General features: G+C 49.3%; 1 protein-coding gene across 1 annotated transcript in view; it reads right to left on the bottom strand.

Moving 5' to 3' along the window:
- CSMD2 (CUB and Sushi multiple domains 2) overlaps positions 1-25,418 on the bottom strand; it is a 308,452-nt gene that overhangs the window by 63,688 nt on the left and 219,346 nt on the right. The window contains 11 exon segments of the mRNA XM_009890603.1: positions 669-773; positions 1,794-1,890; positions 6,634-6,758; positions 7,690-7,893; positions 10,076-10,171; positions 10,315-10,428; positions 12,586-12,702; positions 13,634-13,828; positions 20,900-21,087; positions 22,027-22,165; positions 24,508-24,699. Of these exon segments, the coding sequence (XP_009888905.1) occupies positions 669-773; positions 1,794-1,890; positions 6,634-6,758; positions 7,690-7,893; positions 10,076-10,171; positions 10,315-10,428; positions 12,586-12,702; positions 13,634-13,828; positions 20,900-21,087; positions 22,027-22,165; positions 24,508-24,699 (1,572 nt within the window).

Here is a 25,418-nt window from a genome sequence, read left to right as displayed (position 1 = left end):
CTGCAGCACTCCTCCCGTGAGGAGAGGCTGCCCGGAGTGGTTGCACAGTCTCCATCCCTGGGGCTTTTCAAGCACAGGCTGCAGAAATGTGTGTAAAGCGAGTAATCTAGTTTTACCTCGTATCTGACCCTGCTTTCAAGCAGGAGGTTCGATGAGATGACCTCCGAGCTCCCTTCCAGCCGGAATTCTCCTACGAAGCTCTGCCCAGCCCTGCGTGCTGTTTCCAGCAATGACCAATACTGAATGCCTCGGAAAGACTGCAAAGAGCCAGCACTCCCTCCCTGCCCCTGGCAAGCATCATTTTCGGCACTGCCCAAGCCAAGATTACAGCACCGTGTCGAACAGGCCAACTCGCCATGAATTTTTAATACCTTGGCCTCCACAACTCCTCCTGCATGACAACACAGAAACCGAAGAGGTGCTACAAAGTGCATCAGCAGCAAGATGAGGGTCACCCCGTGACCCCCCACATCTCCTCCGCTGCATCTATTCTTCATTTAAGCTCACTCCCTCTCTGCAGCTTGAGAGCAGGGAACCACATACGCACAGCCCTTAAAGCTCACTGCCCCTTCCCCACCCAGCAGCTTCCACTTCTACAAGGCAACGGCTCCGTAACCATTTCCCCATCGCTCAGAAGAACGGCAAGATCAAGGCTGAATTGCTCTTACTTTTGTATTCCAGGTGAAAGCCGGCAGCAGAGACGCTGATATCCGAATAGAAATGCAGATAGAGCTGGTTTGAAGTGCTGTTCAGCAGCGCAGGCACTGTAGTTCCTGGGAAAACAAGAGGTGCACAAAGATACTGAAGAGGATTCTTTTTTCCTCCTCCATGTCCTCAGAGACTAGCTGCAGAAGAGGCTGAGAACAGAAAGTCCTTTAACTTAACAAGCTCTGCTGGTTTTGATCAGGTTCTAATGAGGCCAATTGAGAAATACCCCGGGCCTCTCCGCAATGGCCTTTTCAGTCTGCTGAGGAATTTCATCATGTGAAGTTTTACCGCTTACAGACCAGAGTAAAAGCATCGAGAAGGGAACGGGTGACGAGAAACGGCGTGGGTGGAGCGCAGGTCCCCCACGGGGTCTGCGTTCCTCATCCCGCCTCATTCCCTGGAAGCTGCTGCAGCAGCAGATCAAGGCAGCTCCATCCCAAACGTGGCACTGGGAGCAGAGTCCGCCGGTCTTTCAGCGTGACCCTTCTCCTTACCTCAAACCTCAAAGCGTTTTGGACACATTTGTTCGTTAAATGAGGAAGAACGGGGGCCATCGGTTTGCAAGGGGCTCTGCTGTTTGAAAGCTTTACAACGCTCTTGGGCTGCTTGCTGCTCCCTGCTCTGCTAAAAGCCGCGGTGCCCACTGCCGAGCGAAAACCAGGTTGTTTTGTAGCCCTTCATCCATTTTAGAGCAAATTGGCCAGGTTAGGTGAACCTGCCTGAGCTAACCCCGCGCGACCCAGCAGCGCTGCGGGAGCTCCCACTGCCGGGCTGGGGAAGCGCTCACGGGTTTTTGCAAAAAAACTCCAAACCCAAACCTCACCCACTGTTGTGGTTTTTGGTTTTGGTTTTTGGGGTTTTTTTTTGTTTAAGGCTCTCTACCAACATTTTCTGCAGGAAGACTGTAGTCAAATTCCCAGTTCAACAAAGCATATGATTCCCTTTAAGCACACGCTTAAATCTATTCCGAGTTTTTGAAGCACTTAAGCATATGCTTAATTTTATGTGCGTGCTGGAGTCCAGCTGACGGGAACAGGAATTAAGCACGCACTGATGGGCTTCACCGAACACTTTTGAACACGCACCCGAGAAACTGCGCAGCATGGTGGCTGTGTTATCGCCCCCATCGAACACTTCCAGCGAATCCCAGTTCTGCTCAGTCACAAAACTGATCACCTGGATCTGTAGAGAAAAAAGAAAAAAGCAACAGTACAACCACTCCTGCAATCACGCTAATAAACCAAAATAGGATCAACGAAAGGGCTGTCAATACAGTTAGCAACACGCCCCGGGGCTTTACGTCAGCACTGCTATTTATCTGTGCTAACGCACTGGAAAAAAATTGGAGACCTATTGCCTTTGACTACCACCCTGTGGGTTATCCAGCTATTTTCCAGCAAAGTCCACACTTCCGTACCAAGGGTACCGTCTGCTGCTGCTACAAAGGGAGAGCGCCTGTAAATTCACAGCTAATTTACAGCAATTGAGAATCTGAGCCTTTTTTTCCTGTTTTGAGAAATCCCTGAAGACTTTTGCAACACTTTCATAGGAAAGCAATCGCTAGCAAGCCAAGAGCTAAAATCAAAGCAAAGAAACCTGCATTAAACCACAAGATTTTTTAATCCAATGAAGTTTCTGCAACTGCCTCGTTTCTCAGCTTTTACTCAATTTGCTCGAGTTGCATTTGCAAGATTCCCACCTTTCTCTGCCGCCGCGTATGGTTTGGAGGCTTTAGGAAGTCACTTGACTCCATTAGAACATCAATGCAATCCTCAAATGAGTAACATTGTGAGACCTGATAAATCTGCGTTTACACTGAAAAGCAGCTCTTAGACTTCAGCAAAGAACTACATGTAATTGCAGAGATTTGTTTTCCTTGATTACCATTAAAATGGATTCTGCCTTTATTCCTGAATAAATAACTGGGAGTTCAAACTATTCAGCGTCCCATTAACAAAGATAAGCTGTGCTGGAGGTCACGTTTGGTGAATGGGCTGAGAGCGTCAGACCACAAACGGAGAAAAAGCCAGCAGAATTTGGAAAAAAACAGCTTTAATTCATAAGCTGCAGATGCAATTTTCAAACACTGGGTACCTCAAATTAAACTTCTAGGCCAGCAAGCTAAAAAGGGACCCTTAAAGACAAATCAGGATCGTACATGACTTGTACAACTTGGCCCCAAACAAAAGGCTTTATTTCTTGGCACGGGGCAGGAGCCGCAGCCGTTCGGCACCGCTGCCAGTGGGTTTTGGGGGGAATGCCGGCACTTCGGTGATTCGGGCAGGCAGATTTCCCTTTTCTTGCATCCTCCCCACACCTCCTTACTGCCGAGCCTCAAGGCGCTGCGGTCACTTTGGACGAGGATTTCCTACTAAGCCTAACGCTTCTCATCTGCCGCTGTCCTCCTGAATTCCACAGAATTTCTCCCCTGAGCGCAGAGCTCGGCAGGAGGCGTTACCTGGACTGAACACCGCGAAGAGACGTGAACGCTCTGCAGGTCGTGACCGCACGCACAGACACGCACGTGCACGTGCACAAACACACTCACCCCTCCCTCTGGTCACTCTGTGAAACCCCCCTCCCTTTTTTCCTGCAGCGTTCTTATTCTGTATTTACTCATCCACTCCAAATATCTCACTTCCCTTTGCCCCGCTGAACATAAAATAGCATACACATACACTTAAAAAAATAATAAAAAAATCAAATCCCATTATTTCTGCCATTTTAACCTTTTTCCTCCTTGATTTATTCTGAATAATAAAGCAAGCTATAAAGTTCCTGCAAAGTTTTTTTTTTTCCCAAAAAATAAGTGGAGTTCCTCCAGCAGAAATTGCAGTGACCCCTGCAGAGCCATTACTGATCACACTGACCGAGTCAATACCTTTCAGCCTGCATAATTACACCCCATATTGTGATTTACATTATTGAAAGAGAACGTGGATTGAGAAAGTGCATTTTGTTTGCTCTTACATTTTCTAAATTATTTATTCTCCCCCCTCCCCCAACTTAGCGGAATAAACATTTTTAAGGTCCTAATTCTAGTCTGACATGTGGATTCACAAGGGATCTGCATCTATTTACTGCCATGTATATAAATTAATTCACTCAGGAAGGTTTGCTACAGGAATGAATAATTCATGGCAGAAGTGCTAGCTCGTACACTGATTACATAAAAATCCTGCTAGTGACTCGCCGCTACTAAGAAAGCTTTAATTTCACCTCCTCCTCTGATTTACAGTTGTTTAACCTTTAATTGTTGTACAAAATGAGGGTAAACTGATGCTTAAATTAGTATCTAATAACTGAGAACATCTCGCACACAAGAGCGGGCGAGCGGGGAAGCGGGGCGGGTTACGCGGGGAGCACGGCGGGTCCCGCTCCGTGGCCATCACCCGTCCTCTGGGCTGCCCCGCAGCCCACGGCTCCCGCACAGGGCGTCACCGGGGCGCTCTCCCTCCCTGGGGGCCAACACCTCCTTTCGCCAGGCCATTTGCCCCCTAGAAGGCTCCCAGCGCAAGTCCCAGTGTCACAAGATGATGCCACCCGGTTTGATGCGGAGGGAAGATGCCATCCCGCCGCCGGCCCGTGGCTGAGGGCAGAGCGGGTCCCGCAGCACACCCGTGGCACCGTGTGCCCCCCACGGCTGACAGCCGGGACCCCAGCACCGCTGCGGCTCCACATGGACTCTCGCCGTGCGCCAGAGGATGGACCTTCTGAAGGTCCTTCCTTCTAAGGACCGCGGTCCTGCCCTTCACCAAAAACTCCAGACCCAGAAACACAACTTACGGCTCTGGCAGTGTAAAGCTCAGCCGCCGGATACACTTTTTGTTTGCACGCATTTGTGAGAGACCCCAAAACATCTATTTCCCTTGCAAGAGATCACATGCAGCAGCAAAGGGGTAAAAAAAAAAAAACCAAACAAAAAAAAAAAAAAAACAAAAAAACCCCCCCCAACCCCCCCCCCCCGTTAGCATTATATTTTCCAGTTTTACATGAGAGCTGCATTTGCACAACCAAAGAGGCGCGAAACAAGCACTTATGAATAAAGACGTGCTTTTAACAGCGCGCTGTAACACCCGCTTTCCTCTCAGCTCAGCAGACACGTGCAAAAACAGCTCCGCGGGCTGAGCGGTGGCAGCGAGGGTTGGCATCCAGAACACGGCCGTGCAGGATACAGACGTCTATTTACATCGCTTTAAAAAGTAAGGGAATTATCACCTCCCGATCCCGGGAGCCCCAAGAAACTTGCAACCTGCCTCAACTCTGCAGATGTTTGGCTGAGCTAAATGGATTCTCTGCCATTCTGGGGGGGGCTGAAAACAACTAAAATTCCAGATGAACAGGGAACTATCAACAGTGCTCCCAGGCTTTTGAAATTCCTATTTTAAATGGCTTCAGAAACAAAGAGGGGAGTGGAATTTGCTGGACAGGAGACAGTGAAAGGCTGGCAGAGGGCACAAAATGATGCTGGGAGGGCTGGAGCCCCTCTGCTGGGAGGACAGGCTGGGAGAGTTGGGGGGGTTCAGCCTGGAGAAGAGAAGGCGAAAAAGGGAGACCTCAGAGCCCCTTCCAGTGCCTAAAGGGGCTCCAGGAGAGCTGGGGAGGGACTTTTCACAAGGGCATGGAGTGATGGGACGAGGGGGAATGGCTTCAAACTGGAAGAGGGGAGATTTAGATGAGATATCAGGAAGAAATTCTCTCCTGTGTGGGCGGTGAGCCCCTGGGGCAGGTTGCCCCGAGAAGCTGTGGCTGCCCCATCCCTGGAGGTGTTCAAGGCCAGGTTGGACGGGGCTTGGAGCAACCTGGGCTGGGGGGAGGTGGCCCTGCCCAGGGCAGGGGGGGGGAATGAGAGGATCTTCAAAGTCCCTTCCAACCCAAACCACTCCACGATTCTATGACTCTACGTACTGCTCCAGGCTTGTGCTGTTTCGCTGCGAAGCCCCCAGTGCTGCTCCCACCAGCTCTGCCAGCCCAGACCCATGTTCAGGTCTCGGTTTGAGTGACGATGGTGGCTCCAGGTAAGAATCCCCACCTGGGAGAGCAGAACCGCGATCCCGCAAAGCTGACTGATGTTTCAGTAAATCTGCTGAGAGGAACACAAGCGCTGTGCGCCGACAGCTGGGAGTGCTGCAGAGCGGGAGGAACCCACCTACCAGTCTATTAGTCAAAGGGAAATAAAAGCACTTAATGAACAAAACCCTCGCAGACAAAGTGGTGTAGAGAAGAAGAAATGAAACCCTCTGATAATGAGGCCTGTGGAATGAATGAACAAGGTGAAGAATCCATCTCCTGCCCGTCAACCAATGCCAGCGTAGCGCACGGAGAGATGCGTTCTGTGAGGACGGAGCACACACGTGCTCAACGGGAGCTTTATCTAAGGTTTGGTCTCTGATGTCGGGCTTAATTCGCACCATCGTCTAGCCTGCAGGACTATTTCTGCAGAGGGATGATAAGGACCACAAAAAGACCTGAAGAGAGAGCTCGTTTACCTGGAGACAATGAAGAGCAAAGCTGTAATTGTATAATCATACTGCTGCAACTCTGCTGGCATAACAAATCCACACCGGCACTCCGAGCGAGCAGCTCTTCCTTGGTGTAGCTTACATTGCTTTCAACGTTGCATAATTAAGCAGTATAAAGATACATGCCCAAAATACCACAATTATTTTGTTACACCAGAACAGCCACATGGCTCCAGTTGATTTCCCACGTAGAGTGCCTCCAGGAGGCAAAAATCCATTGAAATATTACCCACTTTTGGTGGCCACAGCGTAAACGGATGTCTGATTCCAGAGAATTACAAATTCAGCTGATCTTTTCCCTGTGAGGAGCACCAACTTCATAACATGAGACCTCTTCGAGTGCACCAGATACTGTGCGCTCTCCTCTCCCACTCCCGCCGCGGCGACAGCGCTGACACGGTACCTGTATCCCGGCTCCTTCGGGGACTGTTATCTTCCAGACGCAGTTGAGGCTGTTCAGGTACGGCTCTGGGAACCCAGGGGACAGGATGGTTCCTTTGCGTTCCGTCAAATTTCCACCACATGGCACTGAAAGAAGCAAAACAAATGCTTGAACATGGAAGGAGTTGGCTTTATACTAAAACACTCTCTTTAAAACAATGGACAGAAAAGTAAGCAGAACTGGCTCATGATTTAAGGATAAGATTTATGTGAATAATCCTCTTTCCAGTAAATCTCTCATGTAACTTCTAACACAAGCAGTGTTCAGCCCTCAGGTGTGGGGAACACCGGGTGCGTCAGCCCACCAAACTGGTTCTTTAGGAACCGCTCAAAAAATGTGAAAATAGTTTTCAGACAGATCTAATTTATACGAGATGCTGCTCCAGACCCCAGAACCACATACGGGACCAGCAGGTCCCTTCCCTCACACTTGGGGTTGAATGCCCTTATCATAGAATGGTTTGGGTTGGAAGGGACCTTGAAGGTCATTGAGTCCCACCCCCTGCCCTGGGCAGGGCCACCTCCCCCCAGCCCAGGTTGCTCCAAGCCCCGTCCAACCTGGCCTTGAACACCTCCAGGGATGGGGCAGCCACAGCTTCTCGGGGCAACCTGCCCCAGGGGATCACCACCCGCACGGGGAGATATTTCTTCCCGATATCTCATCTAAATCTCCCCTCTTCCAGTTTGAAGCCATTACCCCTCGTCTCATCACTCCATGCCCTTGTGAAAAGTCCCTCCCCAGCTCTCCTGGAGCCCCTTTAGGCACTGGAAGGGGCTCCGAGGTCTCCCCAGATCTTTCTTTTCTCCAGGCTGAACCCCCCCAACTCTCTCAGCCTTATTCATAGGCACAGCCTGGCTTTTGTATGTAAGAGGTACGAAATGTTTGGGGTTTTAGTGTTTTGCTTTTTGGTGGTGCTGTGTTGTTTTTTTTTAACCCCCCCCAACAGATGCAATTCATTCTTCTAGCACAAACTGCTGAACTGTTTTCTTTTCTTCCCCCAGACCCAAAGATACCTACCCACGCAGGTGGGTACCGAGACGTTCCACTGGGCCAGCGCCCCGGGCATGGTGAGGCACTCGATGCTGCGGGAGCCCTGGAGCGCGTAACCGGCACTGCACTCGAACCGCACCACCGCCCCCACCGCGAAATCGCTGCCCAGCCGCCGGCCGTAGCGAGGCTCCGGCACCGAGCTGCACTGCGTGGCGCTGGTCCGGGGAACCGCTTGCGGTGCGGGCAGGAGAAACCAGCAGATTGCAAAGCAAAACCAAACCAAACCAAAAAAAAAAAACAAAAAACAAATTAGAAATGGTTAGAGGAAATATTTTGGCAATAATGAAGTGCCAAATTAATGATCCATTAAAAACAACACAGGAAGCTGATTACACCTAAACCCCAAAGACTGGCTGAATCCAAACATGACCATTGGGAAAAAAAAGAAGTAACATTTCATTCAAACTTCTGTCAATTCAAGTTGATACTTGAAAAAAAAGCAGCCAGGACACTACAGAACCACACGTGTTTTCTAAGATGAGACTGTTTGCCTCCAGAAAACTTATCACCGCATCAGAAAGGTCCTTTCTAAGTAGGGAAACAAAGACATTCAGCACTGACTTTCCAAAAAGTTGGTTTGCCTTATAACGCTGGAGCCTCAGCAGAAAACCTTTCATTGTTTCTCAGCTCACTCGGCCTCATTACTATAAAGGACAGCAAATTTAAACAATCTTCTTCATGATGTGAAGGGTGAGGGAAAGAAAAAGGGAATTTAAGTTGTGATGCTGTAGCGCCAACTGTTGAAACTGCCGTCATTCCTGTGCAGTACCGCAAACAACTGCCAAAGAAAGAAATGGAGAATCTGACAGAGGGGAAAAACAAGTCAAAGAAATGGCTATTGCTGAGGAAGAAATCAATTTATATTTTTCTCTGAGTTGCTTCATAATTTATTAGTGTTTAATGCCCGAGTTGCTGGGAAGGGAAAAACGCGGAGATGATGAGCACATTAGCTGTATTATTTGATTTTAATTTGATGCAGAGAGATGAATGCCAAACCCACTGTCAAAGGCATCGCGCAAGACGATCAGCAAGAAGCCGAAGTCTGAAGTGTGTCAGCGGGGAGGGGAACGGAGAGACAGAAAGGATCCAGTTCTGACGATGCCCTACTTCGAGCAAATCCAGGACAGCCAAAACACTGACGGATCCGTAGCCCTGCTCGGGTAACCCCAGCTCAGCCGCTTCCGAGCGAGAAGCCCGTGCTTGGCCTCTCTCCAACCCACGGGCAGAACTGTGCCCACGTGCCTGCGCCTGCAGCTCCGCTCTGCGGCTCCGGCTGCTCGCGACACGCTGCTTCGGGCTCCCTCGCCGCGCGGGAACTTGCCATACGTGTGCATCACTGGACGGGGAGGCTTTGGGAGAGAGAACTCCTCGTTTGGGTAAAAAATGAGAGGCAACGCCATTAGGTCCTGGCCAAGCAGATCAAAGCCAGGGCTGGCTCTTTCTTTCACTCTTGTTTTCCACGCAGTAGTCACTGAAGAGTGTGCAGCTCTTAATTAGCGTGCAGGAGGGAGGAGGTAATCTTTACTGACTTCATCAAAACCTTTGCTTTGCTGAAATCTTTAAAGATTACTATCAGAACTACAGTTGTTTTCCAATAATTAGGCAGGAATTCAAGAGAACGGATCTCTGGGTACTATAAAATCCAAACCATGCTTCGCTTCGCCCCCGGAGAAGGCGCGGGCTGCCCCTGCTGTCTGTCCCCGCTTCACAGTAATGGGCGAGAAAAAGCTTGGCTGAACCGGGGATAACTATACAAAGCACGTGGGTGAGAAAGCCCTTCTGTTTCCCCACTATTCTGTGCATCACTTTCTATTTACTCCTTTAAAATCTCTAAGTGGGACTTGCCCAACGCGATGCAAGCTGTTACTGCAAGGATCAAGGGGCAAAAGTTTGACAGCAGGAGACCTAAGCCTATGACAGGCAGAGAGGAAGGATTTTACGGAGCTGCCAGACGAGCGCTCAGCTGCTTATGCCGAGAACTGTGCTAAAACGCCGCTGGGAAGAATTGCTTGGGTATAAATCTCCAGAACTGGCTGTGTACTCCGGGCATGATTCAACGAGAGACTTCTGATACTAATCCTGGGACACGCAAGGGTTGAGGCCGAGAGAAGACGGAAGGTCTGAATACGAAGTACCTACAGGAGCCCGACAGCCCCCTGAGCCCACTGCTACTGGAACAAACTTCATCTCCTGCGATATTCCCTGTTCAGTCTGCAATGTCTGCAGACTGCAGAAACCCTGCAATGACCCGCAGACGCCAGAAGCAGTTCAGGACACTTCAAGACATCGCTGTATTTTTGACTGTTATCTCGGGACCACCCTGAGGACACCTTCAGAACACAACTGTACTCACCTTGGTAGACAAAATGAAAACCTTTGGCTGTAGATTGACCTTTGGAACTAAATTTGAGGAGAATCTGGTTGGTGGTAGCCAACGGTAACGATTCACCTGGATGAGGAGAAAGAGATAAAACAGAAGAGACCGAGACGACAGCATCAGCTACACAAACGGGTCGCACAGAGCAAGGCACTAAATGGCAGGCTGTATTTTTAGCTTGGTTTTCCCAGCAGCGACAGGGACACGTTCCCTACCTGTATGAGAGCCCGAGAGGGAGCTGAGGAGCCGGGAGTGCTGGTTGGGGCCATCGTGGACTTCGATGACGTCGTTGAGCGCGGTCTGGAAGAAGGCGAACTGCCCAAAGACCACTGCGAAGAGAGGGAGCGCGGTCGGGGCCGGCACCGGGAGCGGCCGCACCGCCGGCCCCGCGCAGGCAGGGCCCGGAGCCCCGGCATTTCAGCTGCTTTCATTTCAGGAGCTTGGCAAAGATAAAAAGGGCCTGACTGACAGCGCTGGAAGATGGGAGCCCTTTATTTATCCACAAAGTCGGCGTAACAGAAGCAACAACCAGCCTCCCCCGCGTTCACTTGCCAGTACGCTTAACACAGATTCATAGGCCAAAAGGGATTCTTTTATGAATCATCCCATTTGCCTGCCCACATAACACAAGGTATATAATTTCACCAACTGATAATTATTATTTATTATTTGTATTGAACCTCCGTCATGAAGCAGGCTCCCGTTGGGACAGGCGTTGTACAAAACCTGAACAAAATAACAATCCCTGTCCCAAAGAACTTAATTTCCAGATTGAATCTCTCCGGCCAGGGAGGATGACTGCCAGGGAGAGAGGACACTCACGGTTTTATTAAACAGTCGGTCCTAAGCCTGTCTGCAGAGCCTGCTAACGAGGGAGCTGCGCAGCGCTCCTAGGTGCACACATTGTGAATGCACCTAGGAGCAGGCAGAGCTTATGAAAGGGAGAAAATAATAATGAGAGGATCAGAGCATTTTTTTTTTAGCTACAGCAAAAAGACTTTAGTTATTTATCTTTATTTTTCAGAGTATAACAACAGGGTTTTTAATCCCAAATCTGTACTTAGAAGATTTTTTTTTTCTCCCCTTTGTCTCCTCTCCTGGCTTTGCATTTTCGTGTTGTAAGTGCCCAGTTGCGGATTCACAAGCTGAGAGGTCTCTTGCTGTGAAATTCATCATCCACCAAGCTACGACATTTGTTTCCTGCATGTTCAGGTTTCCAGCACAGCTTTGATGCTGGGAACACTGAAAAAGCGAGGAGAGCACACCCTGATGCCTGCCGTACACAGAACCCGAGAGGAGATGGGAAACGTGTAACGTTCACTACTAATGGTTTTCCTGCTCGGTTTTAATGAAGCTATTGAAAGGCAGCTGGTGGAGAAGAGAAACTAATTTAGCTGTCATCCTACCGTAGGCAAATGTCAGACTTGCAGATCAAGACTGTCTAGCCCTCTAGTTACTGTGTTTCTTAAGACAACACCAAGATCAGCTATAGTAAAACAGGTTAAGAGGTGTAGAGACCCATTAGATGCAGGAACTCAGCTGTGACCCACGCGCACACAGGCAGAAGGGCAATTCGAGTGAAAGGAGCTTATACCTGACGCCCGAACACGGTATCCTTATTTCACACCTTCCCACCTCAGCAGAGGAAATCACAAACAACTGAAAAGACCACAGGGACCAACTACATGAATGCAATGCACCGAGAAGCAGTGTCAAATAACAGAATTTGGAGACCTTCACCTGCCAGAGCGGTCAGTGCAAGTGCTCTTCAATACCTTTAAAATCCCTTCAAACAAGAAAATACGTTAACCAACACTAACATCCAGCTGCTGCCTCAGATGTTTCTAGAATGTCGATCATTCTTGTATTCAAGGTCTGACCAAAATTAAGCAGCACCGGACACTGTAAGAATGATGATCCCTTTAATTTGATCTGGCCTTGGTTTGGATCTAGTTTTAAACTTTAATTTACGTTTTATTTAAAAAATAATAGTTAGTCGTAAGTACCGCAGCTGCACATCCACAAAACGATACATTTATGTGCTTCTCTGAGCAGACAGATTATTTAGCGCCACACTTAGTCTGTGTTTATGGTAAATACATTTTACACTCTCAGAGGTCCTCCCAGTCTGCTGCCAGCATTAATCACTGTGAATTATTTTTTGCTGATTCTTCAACTCTGTGTGACTGGATGTAGTGCAGGGGCTGGAAAGGGAATCACAAGGTGGTAGTTTTTGTTAGGTTTTATTGTCCCCTCATTTTTGATAGATTTTGAAAATCAGAAAATTCCCATCATCCTTACTGACTACAACAAAGTACAAATAGCATCCGACAATGCCGCTTAGTTATTTTCTGATCTCCCTTATCGTCATTTACATATGCACTTATCCTACTGCTTTGTTCAAAAAAAACCCCAAACCAAAACAACAACAAAAAAACCCCAAACAAGATAGTTGCAGATTTCCCAAAACTGCCCCCAAACGGTACCATAGTCCTTCGGCACAACGATGAAGTACAAGCAGACTTGTCCGCTGGTGTAGTTCTGGGGGTAGTTTGGAGAGAGGACGACGCCGTCCGAGCCCGTGTACTGCCCGCCACAGGGCGCTGTAAGAGAAAGCCAAGAGGAGCTCACGGAGCGCTGCTTTACCCCCGCCCCGACCATCAGCCCTTTCCCCGCTGCCCAGACGCCCCCGGCCCCATCGCCTCTCCGCTCCGGGCAGCGCAGCGCTCCCCGCCACTTCTTACGAATGAAAATAAGGCCGATCCCAACCCGAGTTCACGCCTGCTTCACATTTAATTATCGGGACCATGCCAAGGCTACGGGATGCTGTGCACGGTGGTGTAGCCCAATGCGGGATTTGCACTGCTCTCCACCCGATTTAAAGCTCAGGACCTGTCAGGGTGAGCTCCGACTCTTTTTTTGCCCTTTCTCAGCGGTGGGAGGCTCCTGCGGGAACGGCGTCGTCCCCACCAGCGCCTTCCCAGTCACAGCTTCCACCCCCAGCCACCGCCGACTGACAGCCGCCTCCTCACTCGCTTCTCAGACGAAGAAGGTCTGACTACATACCCATCATTTTAACCGTTTTCTCATTACGCCAGAAAGCAAAACAACAAAACCCATAGAACCTCTAAGAAAAAAAATACCTTCTGTTTTTCTTACTAAACTCTGACCCTGCTCAGGAAAGCACACCCTTAAAGGCTTTGATTAGTGGGGATCAGGTTAAGCAAATATTTAAGTGGCTTCCAGAATGCTGCCCCGCGCTGGGACACGGGATTTGTCATGCAGATAATCTGTCGTGTCCAGTGTTCTGTCCCTCTCAAAAGAAGGTTCAAGAAACTTCATACAGGTCAGCTCTTCCCGACCTCCGGGTGTTAAAAAAAATGAAAAATTACGAAACACTGAGAAAATCCTCTCTCTGTCCCCCCACAAGCAGCTCTGTGCAAAAGTACCACCAAGCTTATCGTTAGGACAAACTGCTGAAGCATCCGGCAACAGGAGATCGTTCTCCGCTCACCGCTTCCCCTCGGGCCTCACCTGTACAGGTAGGTCGAGGTTTGTTCCACGTGGGTTTTCCATCCCCTCCCATTACGCACGTCAGCGTGGAGACCCCCTCGATGTCATACCCTCCGTCACAGTAGTAGGTGATCGTAGATCCCAGCTTCAGATCTGTGCCCACTCGCGTGCCGTTCTTAATCGATCCGGGATCGAAGCACGACTCCCGGGGATTTTCTGCAAGAGAGAAGTGCCAAGATCTTCATTGGTCTGACACAGCTGCTCTCAAATTTTGGTCAATGGAATGTTTTTTGGCTTTTCTCATCTGGGAATCTCGCTTAAGCATATCATAAAGACTAGTATGACTTGCAGAGTTTACATTTCAAGCATTCTCTTGTGCTGCTGAATCTGGGGAATGGTATGGGTCAGATTCTGGTCCGGAGCATTCTCTGATGCTCAGCTCCGGCACAAGTACGCTGGAAGAAGGCAGGCTTCAGTTCACACACGTTTGCTTGTACCTGATCCAACCAACGAGGCAAAGCTTTGATTTAACTATCTACGCTCACTCTCCTTTCTTGCCCAGGGGACAGTTTGCAAGGAACTCTGCAAACCAGGGCGTACACACACAGACAGAACACGCAACGTATTTCGGATGTGCTACATCTGTTCGCACTATCTCCTTGGCACCCATCGTTCCCGTATCTGAGCGCTGTCTGCTCTCACCATGGAAATACACAGTGCCATGTGCGAGCTGGTTGACTCTCCAGATGTGCAGCATGGCTGCAATTATGGCAAAATGATTACACGCCGTTAGACAAAATGAAGACATTTTTCTCTCTGTTCGCTCTCTGCCCTGCAGAGTTAAAAACCCCATTTACATATGAAAATTCCAGTAAAGACTACAGAGCTGTCAGGACTTGGATATTTCTCTCCTTCTTCTTCTGAGGGCTTTTTTTCTTTTTTTTTTTTTTTTTCTTTTTTTTTTTTTTTTCCTTTTTTTTTTTTTTCCTGCATGAAATATAATTAGAGGCTTTGATTAATCCCGCTCTTTTGTCATCTGGAAATTGCTCATTAAAGATGAGGGCTTTTCTGAGAGCAGTGGGTCTGTGAACAATTATAATGTGTTTAAGCATTAAATCATGGGCTTTTAGTATTTGGGGAAGGGGCGGGGGGAAAAGCAGAAAACAGTAAAGCCCCCAGATCTTGCTTTTGTTTCTTTGTTTGCAGTGATAAAGAGGATTAGCTCTATGGTTTCCTTTACACACCCTCTGTAGCAGCAGGTAGTGATCCAGGTACAGAGGGCACAAGAGGAGGCGAAATGTTTCCACCAGGACGAGCTGCCCTGAACCGCAGGAGTGAGGCTGCCTGGTTTTTCCTAAACACCAGCAGTTCCCTATTTTGGGAATCACAGAGTCATCAACCCCCTGCGCTCCTCACAGACCATCCCGCACTTGTATCATCAGACGTTAAATCGTGAAGTCCTGGGTTCTCCTCCACCAGCGGTGTCCTTCTGCACAAACTTTGGAGAAACCCCTTCTCCTTTGAGCAATGCTGCTCCCTCCCAGATAACCCGATGTTCCAGTTTATCTCATCCTGGGAAGAGACATGGGTGTGCGTAGCAGAATCCTCACTGCAGCACTCCAAAGGGAGCTCTGGTCCTCGGACCATGATGGAGAAGATGGCGGTTCTCAGACAAAAGAAGTCAACAAATATTTTTATCCCATTATTTCCCGTTGGTGGTCTGATGGTCCTGCTGAGACACCAACCAGACCAAACAGAGAAATCTTGATTATGACGAGTAAGATATCAGGACCAAAAAGCTTGTTTCGGTCACAGCACTGGAAGGCAAAGCCCTGAGCGCTGCGGTCAGCTCAGATGAACGCATTCCCTCCTTATTTACCCTTCCGATTGCGAGCAATCTGCCGTCGCTGGCGAAGCGAGCAGGCAGCCGTTACCATTACCGCAAGTCAGTGAATGTACAGACCGGCCACAGCCCACAGAAGTGACTAAATTGCTTCTGCGCATCAGCCACCCGGGGCACTGCAGCGCATGGCCCAGAGTCCGCTGCAGCACGTGAGCCATTTGCAAGTCTAAATTCTTCATCCACTTTTCCAAAATATTTTTATCCCTCCGCAAGCCTTTATCTCTCTCAATCGCTAATATTCGCTTTCAGACCCTTTCAGACGAGAGCCGCACCCAACGGCTTCCTTCTGACCACTTGATGCCTCTCGTTATTTTGAACGCTCTCGCTGCCTTTCATCTAACGAGCTGATGTGGCTTCAGCCCGTCAGTCAGCTCCCACCCGCCTGTCAGACGCCTCAGCCACGCGCTTGATCTCAGCCTCTGCTCTTGCTTTGAAAAACCGTGACATTCAGTGCTCGAGTCACCCCGCCGACCGCCGAAGAAAGGGCGGTGGCTGACTGCAGGGCGCCAGCCCCACTGCTTTTGCTGTTTTCCTCATTCTTGACCGCTTCTCCATCCCCGTGAGGGTCTGCGCCTTCAGGGACGCCCCTCGCCTCAGAGGCCGACGCATCCTGACACACCAGTCCTACGCACATCTCCAGCTCAACGCTCCTCTGCAGAGGAACCGCCCCGACGGTCCTCAGCAGTGGGCTACAAAGGCAGGCAGGAGCGCAACTTCAAGGAAGTATTTGGTCGCGTGGTGACAGCAAAAGACTCGTAGAGGGATGTGGGAAAGCCACAGCTTTCCCGGCCTTTGATTTATTAGGCTGTGCAGCAAGTACAGCACGGCTTGCCCGTTTAGAATTAATGTTTTATTTTCACCCAGACACTTCAGAAATCCAGGACTTTACCCTGATGTCCCAATTAACATGGATTCCGGCTGCCAATGTTTAGAAAAGAGTAAAGACAAAAATGCCATGAGAACCGGCTCATTAGTCCGCAGAAAGCAGAAATTTTCTGTGCTTCCCCTCTCCTTTCCCAAGGAAAGGAGAAAACTCAAAGCCCGCGTGAGCTCCTACACCAGGAGGTCGGGCTTTCATCTGCGCCTTCGAGAACAGCTTCACCAGAGAGCGGGAGTCCACCCAGTGCATCGGGAACGCCACATCTGTGAACATGTGCAAGCCTTTAATAAGAGCTGAGCCTTCAAACAACCCCAGGAGGAACTGTCTGGAAGACAGGCTGTTCTCACAACAGCCATCATACACTGCAGACAGGAGAAATGATATTGGGATACCCGCTGTAGGTGGCCCTGCTCTGGGAGGGGGTTGGACTGGATGATCTTCAGAGGTCCCTTCCAACCCTGACCAGTCTGGGATTCTGGGATTTTGAAGACCAGGTCCGGCCTTGGCACCCTGAGCCACTTGGCTGCTGCCACAGCAGCTCGCCAGGAGCCCGGCGCCCTCCGCCCCAGCCCGGCTACGGGGACTACCTTCTCCGAAGGACAGATCTGGTTTCCAAATTCAAGTTGGTTTAGGGTCAAGCGTCATCTCCCGTTTCTGACTGTTTCAACAGCAAACAGCGCTAGGTGTTTTTAAACAGCCCACTTCGCAATGGATTTCACAGAACAGTGTTTCTGTGGGGAATTTCAACCTTAAATAACCCATGAGTAATGCTGAATGTATGTTTAGAAGCTCAGGATGGGCAAAACGGTTTTGGAGAAATAATAACGGATTTGAAATAAGGCTTGGGGTTTGGTGTGGGTTGGGTTTGTTGTTTTGGTTTTTTTTTTTCCATTCCTTTGGAAGGTTGAAAAGTAATCAGTTTTGCTTCACTTGCTTTCAATTTCATGCCTCTTCACTTCTGGCCCGCGACAAAGACGGGAAGTACCAAAAAGCGCGAGAAACCCTCCTGCTTTGGGGCATCCACCCTGGAAACTGCCTCCCCCCCTCTGCCTCGAGCGTGAGGAGCCAAACCCAAACACGCACCGCGCGTCCCAGTCAGCACCGGCCCCGCGGGGTGAGTTGCTCGGATGAAGGCGGTGACTGATGGAGTTGGACACACTGCTGCGTCCGTGACAACAGGTCCCCACCACTCACAACACATAGCAGCGGTGGTGGGGGGAATCATTTGGGAAAAGCTCTCCAAAGGACAAGCCTGCCTTTTACATTACTACCAAAGTGTGGTCTCAATTTAAAAATATCAGTCTATGAATGCATAAAATGTATCTTAATAAAATCTGCGGTTTGCAAGATGCTGCAATGCAAACTGGTTATTGGAACTCAGCCGATTTCCCAATGAGAAAAAGATAATCTTTACTTTAGAGATTCCTAGCCAAATTTAAGAGAGTTTCTGGTAGCATTTTCCGGCATTGACAGCTTAATGGGAGACCCTCATACCAAGGCATATTTAAATCAATTGGAAACAGTTTTTGAAACTTATCCAGTGTTGCTCTGTAACCAGAAATCTCCCAGGTGTAACTAAGACACACAATGTTGTCTCGGTTCGTGTCTTCCTTTTCATGACCCAGCCTGAACCCGAAATCCACTCACCACTAAACCATCCCAAAGAATAAATTCCTCCCCAGTTGAAATCCCAAACTCTTGCATTTAAGTTTCACCTGACCCTCTGAACCAATGCAAGACCACGCAGACAGGAAACCAAACCTCTGTAAATCTGCGTGTGCGTGGGGAGAGCACACTGAGGGGTTCCCTGCTGGGAACCTTAGTTTGATTCTTCATTCTGCTGGACAGCTGACACTGCATCACGGGTGCGAAGCAGATGATGTGCGTTCGTCTATCAGAAACCCTGCTGGTGCACTGGACCAGTGTAGCTAAACTGGGAAATTGCCTGGCTGAAGATCTGCCCTCAAACACCTTTCCATGGCATTGCTGCGTTCCCGCTCCACTCTCGCTGTGGTGCTCTATCCAAAAACTGGCATGATAAAAGCCAGATTCATTCTTCTCTCTCTGATTTCTCCATTCCTCCCAGCCCCAGAGGACAGCTTTCTCTTGAAGAGCCATTGCCCCTGAAACAATCGGAGATGAAGTGCTGAGGCTGTTTGAAATTCACCCGACGCACCGTAGCTGCAGGCTGGCGAAACGCTCCCAGTCCCAGAGAAGACGCCGGATTTCAAGCAGGGACTGACAGATGGCGGCTTTGCTTTTTCCCCTCCCCTCAAACATTACCAAAAGAGGACTACAAAGCCCCTGGTAATTAACAGTATTCCGCACGCAGCTGACCGAGGTGACGCGGGGCGTTTCGGGAGCTACAGGGGCAGAAGCCTCCGCGGGCTGCAGCACTGACCAAACACGAGGAGGTGGCTCGGAGAAGACGGTGTCTTTGAACCGTACTTGGGATTCCACGCGGGCGAGGAGCCGAGCTCGGTATTTGATTCCCTTTCACACATGCTCTCTCCTGCATTCCTTTTCTTCTTCCTTCGAATCCCCAAAGTTCTATTTTTGTGCTGCTTCTCAGACTCGATCCCGGGTTCCTTTTAAAGTGTGGGGAAATTAATGAGCAACCTTAAAACCTCATTCTTTTCTCCCAGCTTTTTGGCTTTGTGGGAAGTATGTAGGTGCGATTAACACTGCAGGAGTGCTTAGGAGAAAAACCCATCGCACAAGCACCCTAATTTAATGAGATTTCATTTGTTAACTACTTTCTGGCCGCTCAAAAAGAAAGTGGAAAAGAAGAAAAACTAGGACTTAATTTTTAGTAAATTAATTCTAATGAGAGCAGAAAACTTTTAATCTCTTGAACCTTACGCAGTGCTAATTGTCTTTATCTTATTATTTCATAACTTCACTAGAGGGAAATTCATCCGTTCAGCATAACCGATAGGAATTGCCATTTCACTACCATTTAACCTCTCGTCAGGTCAATTCGGAAGCAGGAACCGCAGAGCGGAGCCCGGGTGTAGGACGAGAGAATTGCCCAAGCGCACACAGAAAGCAGCAGCAGCGCTGCAAACGCGGCAGCGGCCCATCAGCTCTCCGGCACGAGCTGTGACTGCTCCCCCGGCACACAGTTGGGCCAACAAGCCCCCGCAGCCTGTTTCACAGCGCACACCACGGAGGCAAAGCCGCGTTTCCTCGTGGCACGCGTCCAGGACGGCTGAAGCCATCAACGCTTTTTTCCCCATACCGCGTACGAGTCCACACAGGCCAGCGAAGGCTGAAGAATCGTTTCTTTCCGCGCCTGGCTTTTTTTTTTCCAGTTTTTAATCCTTTTCTGCATAATCCCAGCTCATCGGATCCAGCTTTTCAGAGCTACGACAGTTTGTAACAACTCCATTCTTCCACCTACCCTACGCACAAACAGGGAACATACTCTGCCAAAGCTTTCCTTTCCCCCTCCGCCTCCCGAACAGCAGTGCCAGGTCTGTCACTTCCCAGCCTCCTCCATCGACAGAGCCCTAAAAGCACCCAGGGAAAACTCTAATCACTGGCCCTCTCTCTCACCATTACAGCTGAAGCCACCAAAATGTTTTATTTCCTCCTCAAGTAAGCAAGAAGGAAAAGCCACTGCTCTAATAACACAGACACCTGACTATTCTGTTCGTATTACTAATTAGGAGTGAATTTGCAAGCAGATGCTTTAGAATCCTTAAGCGAAGCAAAACGCAGAGGTTTTTCAGGAGAGCTCCACTGACTCAAAAGAGCCGGGCATCCACCTCCGAGATCCTCTGGATACAGCCACCCAGTCACGGGTACACTCTTGAATGACAGTCTCAAGAATTCAGACTAAGATCCCATATTGGATACGTACGTCTGCACCTCCTCTTCTTGGACAAAGCTGCTCTTGCCGCAAAGAATCAATCTTAAATCCATGGCAATGTGGAGCATTCCTAATGACAAGTTAGCAGTTCAACACTCTAGTACTCTGAAAGCTCCAATCTGCAATGAAGCAGCATGTTCTGCTCACTAAGGAGGAGACAGAACTATTTAAATTCAGTGTGGAGCAAGAAAGATTATACAGAACACAGCCTGTACATAAATATATACGTTCTGGGAATCGCTCTCCCATTTTCTTTAAAGAAAAAAAAAAAAATGTAACAGTTTTCTTCTCCGTTAATGAAAGCCCCACACAGAAGCAGCCACATGTGACTGATCCTCAACCACATAACAGTCCTTTTATGCTGCTCTTATCGACCCATGTGCCCTGGCTCTTCTGCCAGCCCACGGGAGCCCCTCTCTCCAACTCCCAATTTTCTCTCCCATGCCTCTTAATCAGCTTTGGTGGCAGCAAAACAGGCAGGAGGATTACTGCCCGCAGAGAGGGTTCCACAGTTTCTAGAACTTCCCCCGTTCGGTTCCGCTACGTGGTTTAACTCGAGAATAAGCGCAGGTACGGTCCCGCGCCTTCGCTGAGCCGGAGGGGCCCCGCGCGCACCCGGACAGCTCGTACCTGTGTACTCAATGACAAATCCCGTGTTGCTGACTGATGCGTCGCTGCGGAAAGCGAGGAAGAGACTATTACTGCTGCTCTCTATCCTCTCGGGCAGCTGGGAGCCGTAAAAGCTTCCGATGAGGGGGCTGAGCGAATCGGGTCCATCGTAGATATGAAGGAAGTCATAGCCGGGCTCCAGACTGAAGCTGCAAAGCCAAAGGGAGAGTGTTTGGAGTAGGAGCACCGTACAACCACACAGCTGAGAGACTGCTTCTGCCCCAAAGCAGCTCCTCAGGTAAGCAGAGGATGCTTCTGTCTCCGTTCCACACATAAGGAATGGAGGACTGGCGATACGCTCAACAGCACAAGAGAATAAGCCAGTGCTTGCTACAGGGGCTCCCCGTGCTGCACCAGTTACACGGTCACGTTCTGTAAACCCACGGGTGTATCAAAGAGGAGCTGCAGTTGAAATATGTGTATTTCTCCCAAATTAAGGTAATCATAGAATCACAGAATGGTTTGGGTTGGAAGGGACCTTGAAGATCACCCAGTGCCACCCCCTGCCCTGGGCAGGGCCACCTCCCCCCAGCCCAGGTTGCTCCAAGCCCCGTCCAACCTGGCCTTGAACACCTCCAGGGATGGGGCAGCCACAGCTTCTCGGGGTGATTTGTTCCAGTGCCTCACCACCCTCAAAGTGATTTTTTTTTTCATAATATCTAATCTAAATCTCCCCTCTTCCAGTCTGAAGCCATTCCCCCCTCGTCCCCCCATGCCCTCATAAAAAGTCCCTCCCCAGCTCTCCTGGAGCCCCTTTAGGCACTGGAAGGGGCTCTGAGCTCTCCCCTTTTTCGCCTTCTCTTCTCCAGGCTGAACCCCCCAACTCTCCCAGCCTGTCCTCCCAGCAGAGGGGCTCCAGCCCTCCCAGCATCTCCGGGGCCTCCTCTGGCCCCGCTCCAACAGGTAATGCCTGAGAACAGATTACTCCAGACTATGGGACAGTCCTACCAGGTTTGGTGCGGCTCCTTCAGAGAGGAAGAGACCCCGTGCAGACCCAGTTCACCCGGGCAGGGCCCCACCACTGGTGTCCCCTCCCCGTCCCCACAGACAGCCGCAGGAGTGGAACCAAAGAGCTCTCGGATACGTACGTGTTGAATACCAGCGCAATGACATAATCGGGAGAGACGGTCAGCTTCCAGTCACACTCCTTCCCCGGCGGGTAGGGCTCCGGGTACTGCGGGGACAAGATCACTCCTGCCGGTCCCGTCAAGACACCACCACAGGGAGCTGAGGGCAATCAAGCAAAGGGATGAGGCTGTGTCTTAGAGAAACTTAAAAAACAGTAGATGAGAGACAGGAAGGGAGAAAGAGAGAGACGGATAGCTACGGGGACAGAGAGGCAGTTTGCAAGGTTGTCCGATATTAAGATATGTATTATAAGAACTTGTAGTGGCCTAAAAGAGATGAGGGCTCTGTTACTCCAGACAGGGCACGCACAAACAGGCGCAGAGCTGTGGATGCTGTTACAACCCTCGTAAGTGGTATTTGTGAGTAACCAGAAGGGGAGAGAGACGCTTTATGCTCTTCTGTTGCATTTATTTAGGCAACTCCTGGTCAAAGTCTGGACGGCTGCTAAATAAGTGAAAACATGTTGTCTGGGACTAATGGCTTGTTTGTGTTTATTACAGTCACCAACACATTAAATGCCAAGCTGATTGAAAAATCAATTATTACTTTTTTAAGGCTAAAAGTGCCTGCAAATATTTCCAGTGTGAGAAATACTCGTGATTGATTTATTACTGTCAGCCTTTCTGCAGTCTCCTCATGAGGGAATGAACTACCATGGGACAGAAATAAGGGAACAGCTCGTGGAAGGATCTTCCATGAAGGAGAGATCATGTGTGTTTATCTCGAGGGCTTTTATAAAGCCCTGCAAATACACAAGAATCTCCAGAGGTAAGGTGAAACCTAGTGGGGCTGTTGTACGAAGATCCCAGTAGAGATTGAACTAGAGACCCTTCTCCAAGGCCCAAAAGCAACTTCTTCAGCCAAGTCCAGCTGAGGGCTACTGCAGGCGCCAAGAACCGTCATCCCTCTCGAACGGACAAGGAACCACAGCACAGACTGAAGTTTAGCTGAAGGTCACGCACAAATAACTTGGAAGAACCACAATCATCTATTCGGTGGCCATTTACCCTAACCTTCAGGGTGCGTTCCTCTTCCAGACTGTAAATCTTCAGGGGAAGATTCAGAAGATAGTGAAGTATACGGACTCATTTTTGAAAACCTGAGGGAGACGACTGTTCAACACCCTCTGATTTCTTTGAAAATCCCACCCATAGTCTCCAAAGGATTTAAACCAGAAACCGGCCCAAGCCACAGCTGTTTGGGCTTCAAACACCCCAAACCTCTGGGGGCTGTTTCAGCTGAGGTTCCAGTTCAGCCCACATTGTTCAGGGACTGCAGAAGTTGCACAATAAAGATGTGAAAATATATTTGAAATGCTAAATACAAACATAAAATCCAAGCCCTAAATTAAACCCCGTCACCCAATTCAGCTCTAACGAGGCAGCCTGTCACACAGTTACCATACAACTGATATTATTTGGCCAATGATTATTCCTCCAAACCCTTTGTCACTGAATAGAGGGAGCAAGACATTGCTTTCAGCTTTTTCACAGAACTTAGGACTCCTAAAACACGATTGCCAGACTTCTGTTTGAAAAGGACCTTACACAGCATCTCCAAGTCCAACTGGAGACAGCCCACGGGGATTCATCTCACACTGGGATTCAGGCACCGGCTACGCTGCTCTGAAGAGGCCCGAGAGCCCCGCTGCTGGGGGGAAAGAAAACTCAACCGAATGACGAGATGGGCATGGCACGCAGCAATATGATTTAGTTATAGCTCCGGGAAGACTAAAAGGACTGTCTCCAGCAGGCTGAAAGGGTGCCACACTAGATCATCAGGATAGTCGTTCAGAAACCAAGTCATCCTGCAGGGAGCATAAATCCTGCGTGTGCTGCAGAAGTTTCCCAGCTGGCATTAAATCAGATGTTAGAAACGGAATTAACTGATTTCTCTTGCTTGGGACAACAGTGCATAAACAGGAATGAAGGCTACAGGTAAGTAATTTGTGGCTAGCATTTAATTGGCCACCAAATTTAATGTTTATTGCTCTAAAAATAGCATGCCTATTTTTATGTGTTCTGGACATATTACAAAGAATCACTTTTATGATCTTTTATTACTTTATGAGCTCAAACAAAATGTCAGATAGTTCTTTCCTGTGACAGAATTTGCTGTGTCCTCACGCAGAAATTATTCACTCGTGACCCCGATCCTCTCTACCAACCTGAGTTTTAAAGAAGCCTTTAATTTTGACTTGTCAGGTTAAATATAGTCACTTACACTGCAGTATGTCCTGTGAGCTTCCAGCATGAGCTAGATTCTCTATGTCCCATTGTCCCACTCTGGGGATAAAGCTATGAGAGAGCTACCTGAGACACAGAGACCTTGTCGTACACCGCCTCAAACCAGGCGGGACTCATCCCCATCGGATGCAGGAGCCTTGCAATGGAGCAGGGCAGGGAAGGCGGCGCAGCGGGCGGATGGATGCGTGGTCATACCTGTGCAGGAGGGAGGGTCTGGTTGCCAGAAAAATCTGTTCTCAATCTGCACACAGGTGATTTTGGCCTCCCCTTGCAGAGCGTATCCTGGATTACACTGGAAGACGATGGAGTCACCTGCCTCCTTGCTGTCACCGCTCCGGCTCCCGTTCTGGGGAATTCCTGGGTCGTTGCAGGAAGTGGCGGTGGAAACTGAAGAGTATTAAAAGTAAATATTTTTTATATATATATTTAATACAGGCTGTACTTAGACTTTGTCCTTAAACAGATATCCAACTAATGACTTCATTCTGCATCTCTCCTCCTTCCGTATTCCTTAAAAGTTGCCACACACACAAAACCCGGCGTTTACTTTGCATTGAGCATCTGCCACTCCAGCTGGTGAAGGCTCTGGGGAACGGCAAGTTCAAGTGCACTACACAGAGTGCAAGTTTGATGTACAATTGTGCACATGCATGTTTACTTAATAAGTCCAGACATCCCCTGATCTTACATGGCATTTTTATAGAATTCTATGTCAGACACATGCAAAATAAACTAATCCGCTAGCACTTTGCACTTCCCCCGAGCGGCAGAGCAATTTAGCCTTTAGCCCTGCGAAGCGTCAAGCCTGACCTTTCGGAAAGGCACGTGTTTCCCTGCCAGCCTCGCTGCTGCGGCCCTGGGAGGTACGCGATGACCCCCTCAGCTCCTCCGCAGCTGGGGGTGGGCAGCACGGCTTCCCCGCGGGCTGCGCTCGGGGTCTGTCAACACTACAGCTACTTCACGGTATGGAAAGTCCCGGAGTAATGGAAGTTTCGCAAGCTTATATAGATCATTCAAGTTCACAAGATCCAAAACTGTACACTTCTGAGCTTAGGTCTGACTACTTAGTCACACCTTGTGAACAAAGGCTTTGAGCAGAAGCGTTC

This window comes from Charadrius vociferus, unplaced genomic scaffold (assembly GCF_000708025.1).
Source record: "Charadrius vociferus isolate BGI_N301 unplaced genomic scaffold, ASM70802v2 scaffold1578, whole genome shotgun sequence".
NCBI lineage: Eukaryota > Metazoa > Chordata > Aves > Charadriiformes > Charadriidae > Charadrius > Charadrius vociferus.
The sequence above is the reverse complement of the archived record's forward strand: the minus strand, read 5'-3'. Positions and strand labels throughout refer to the sequence as shown.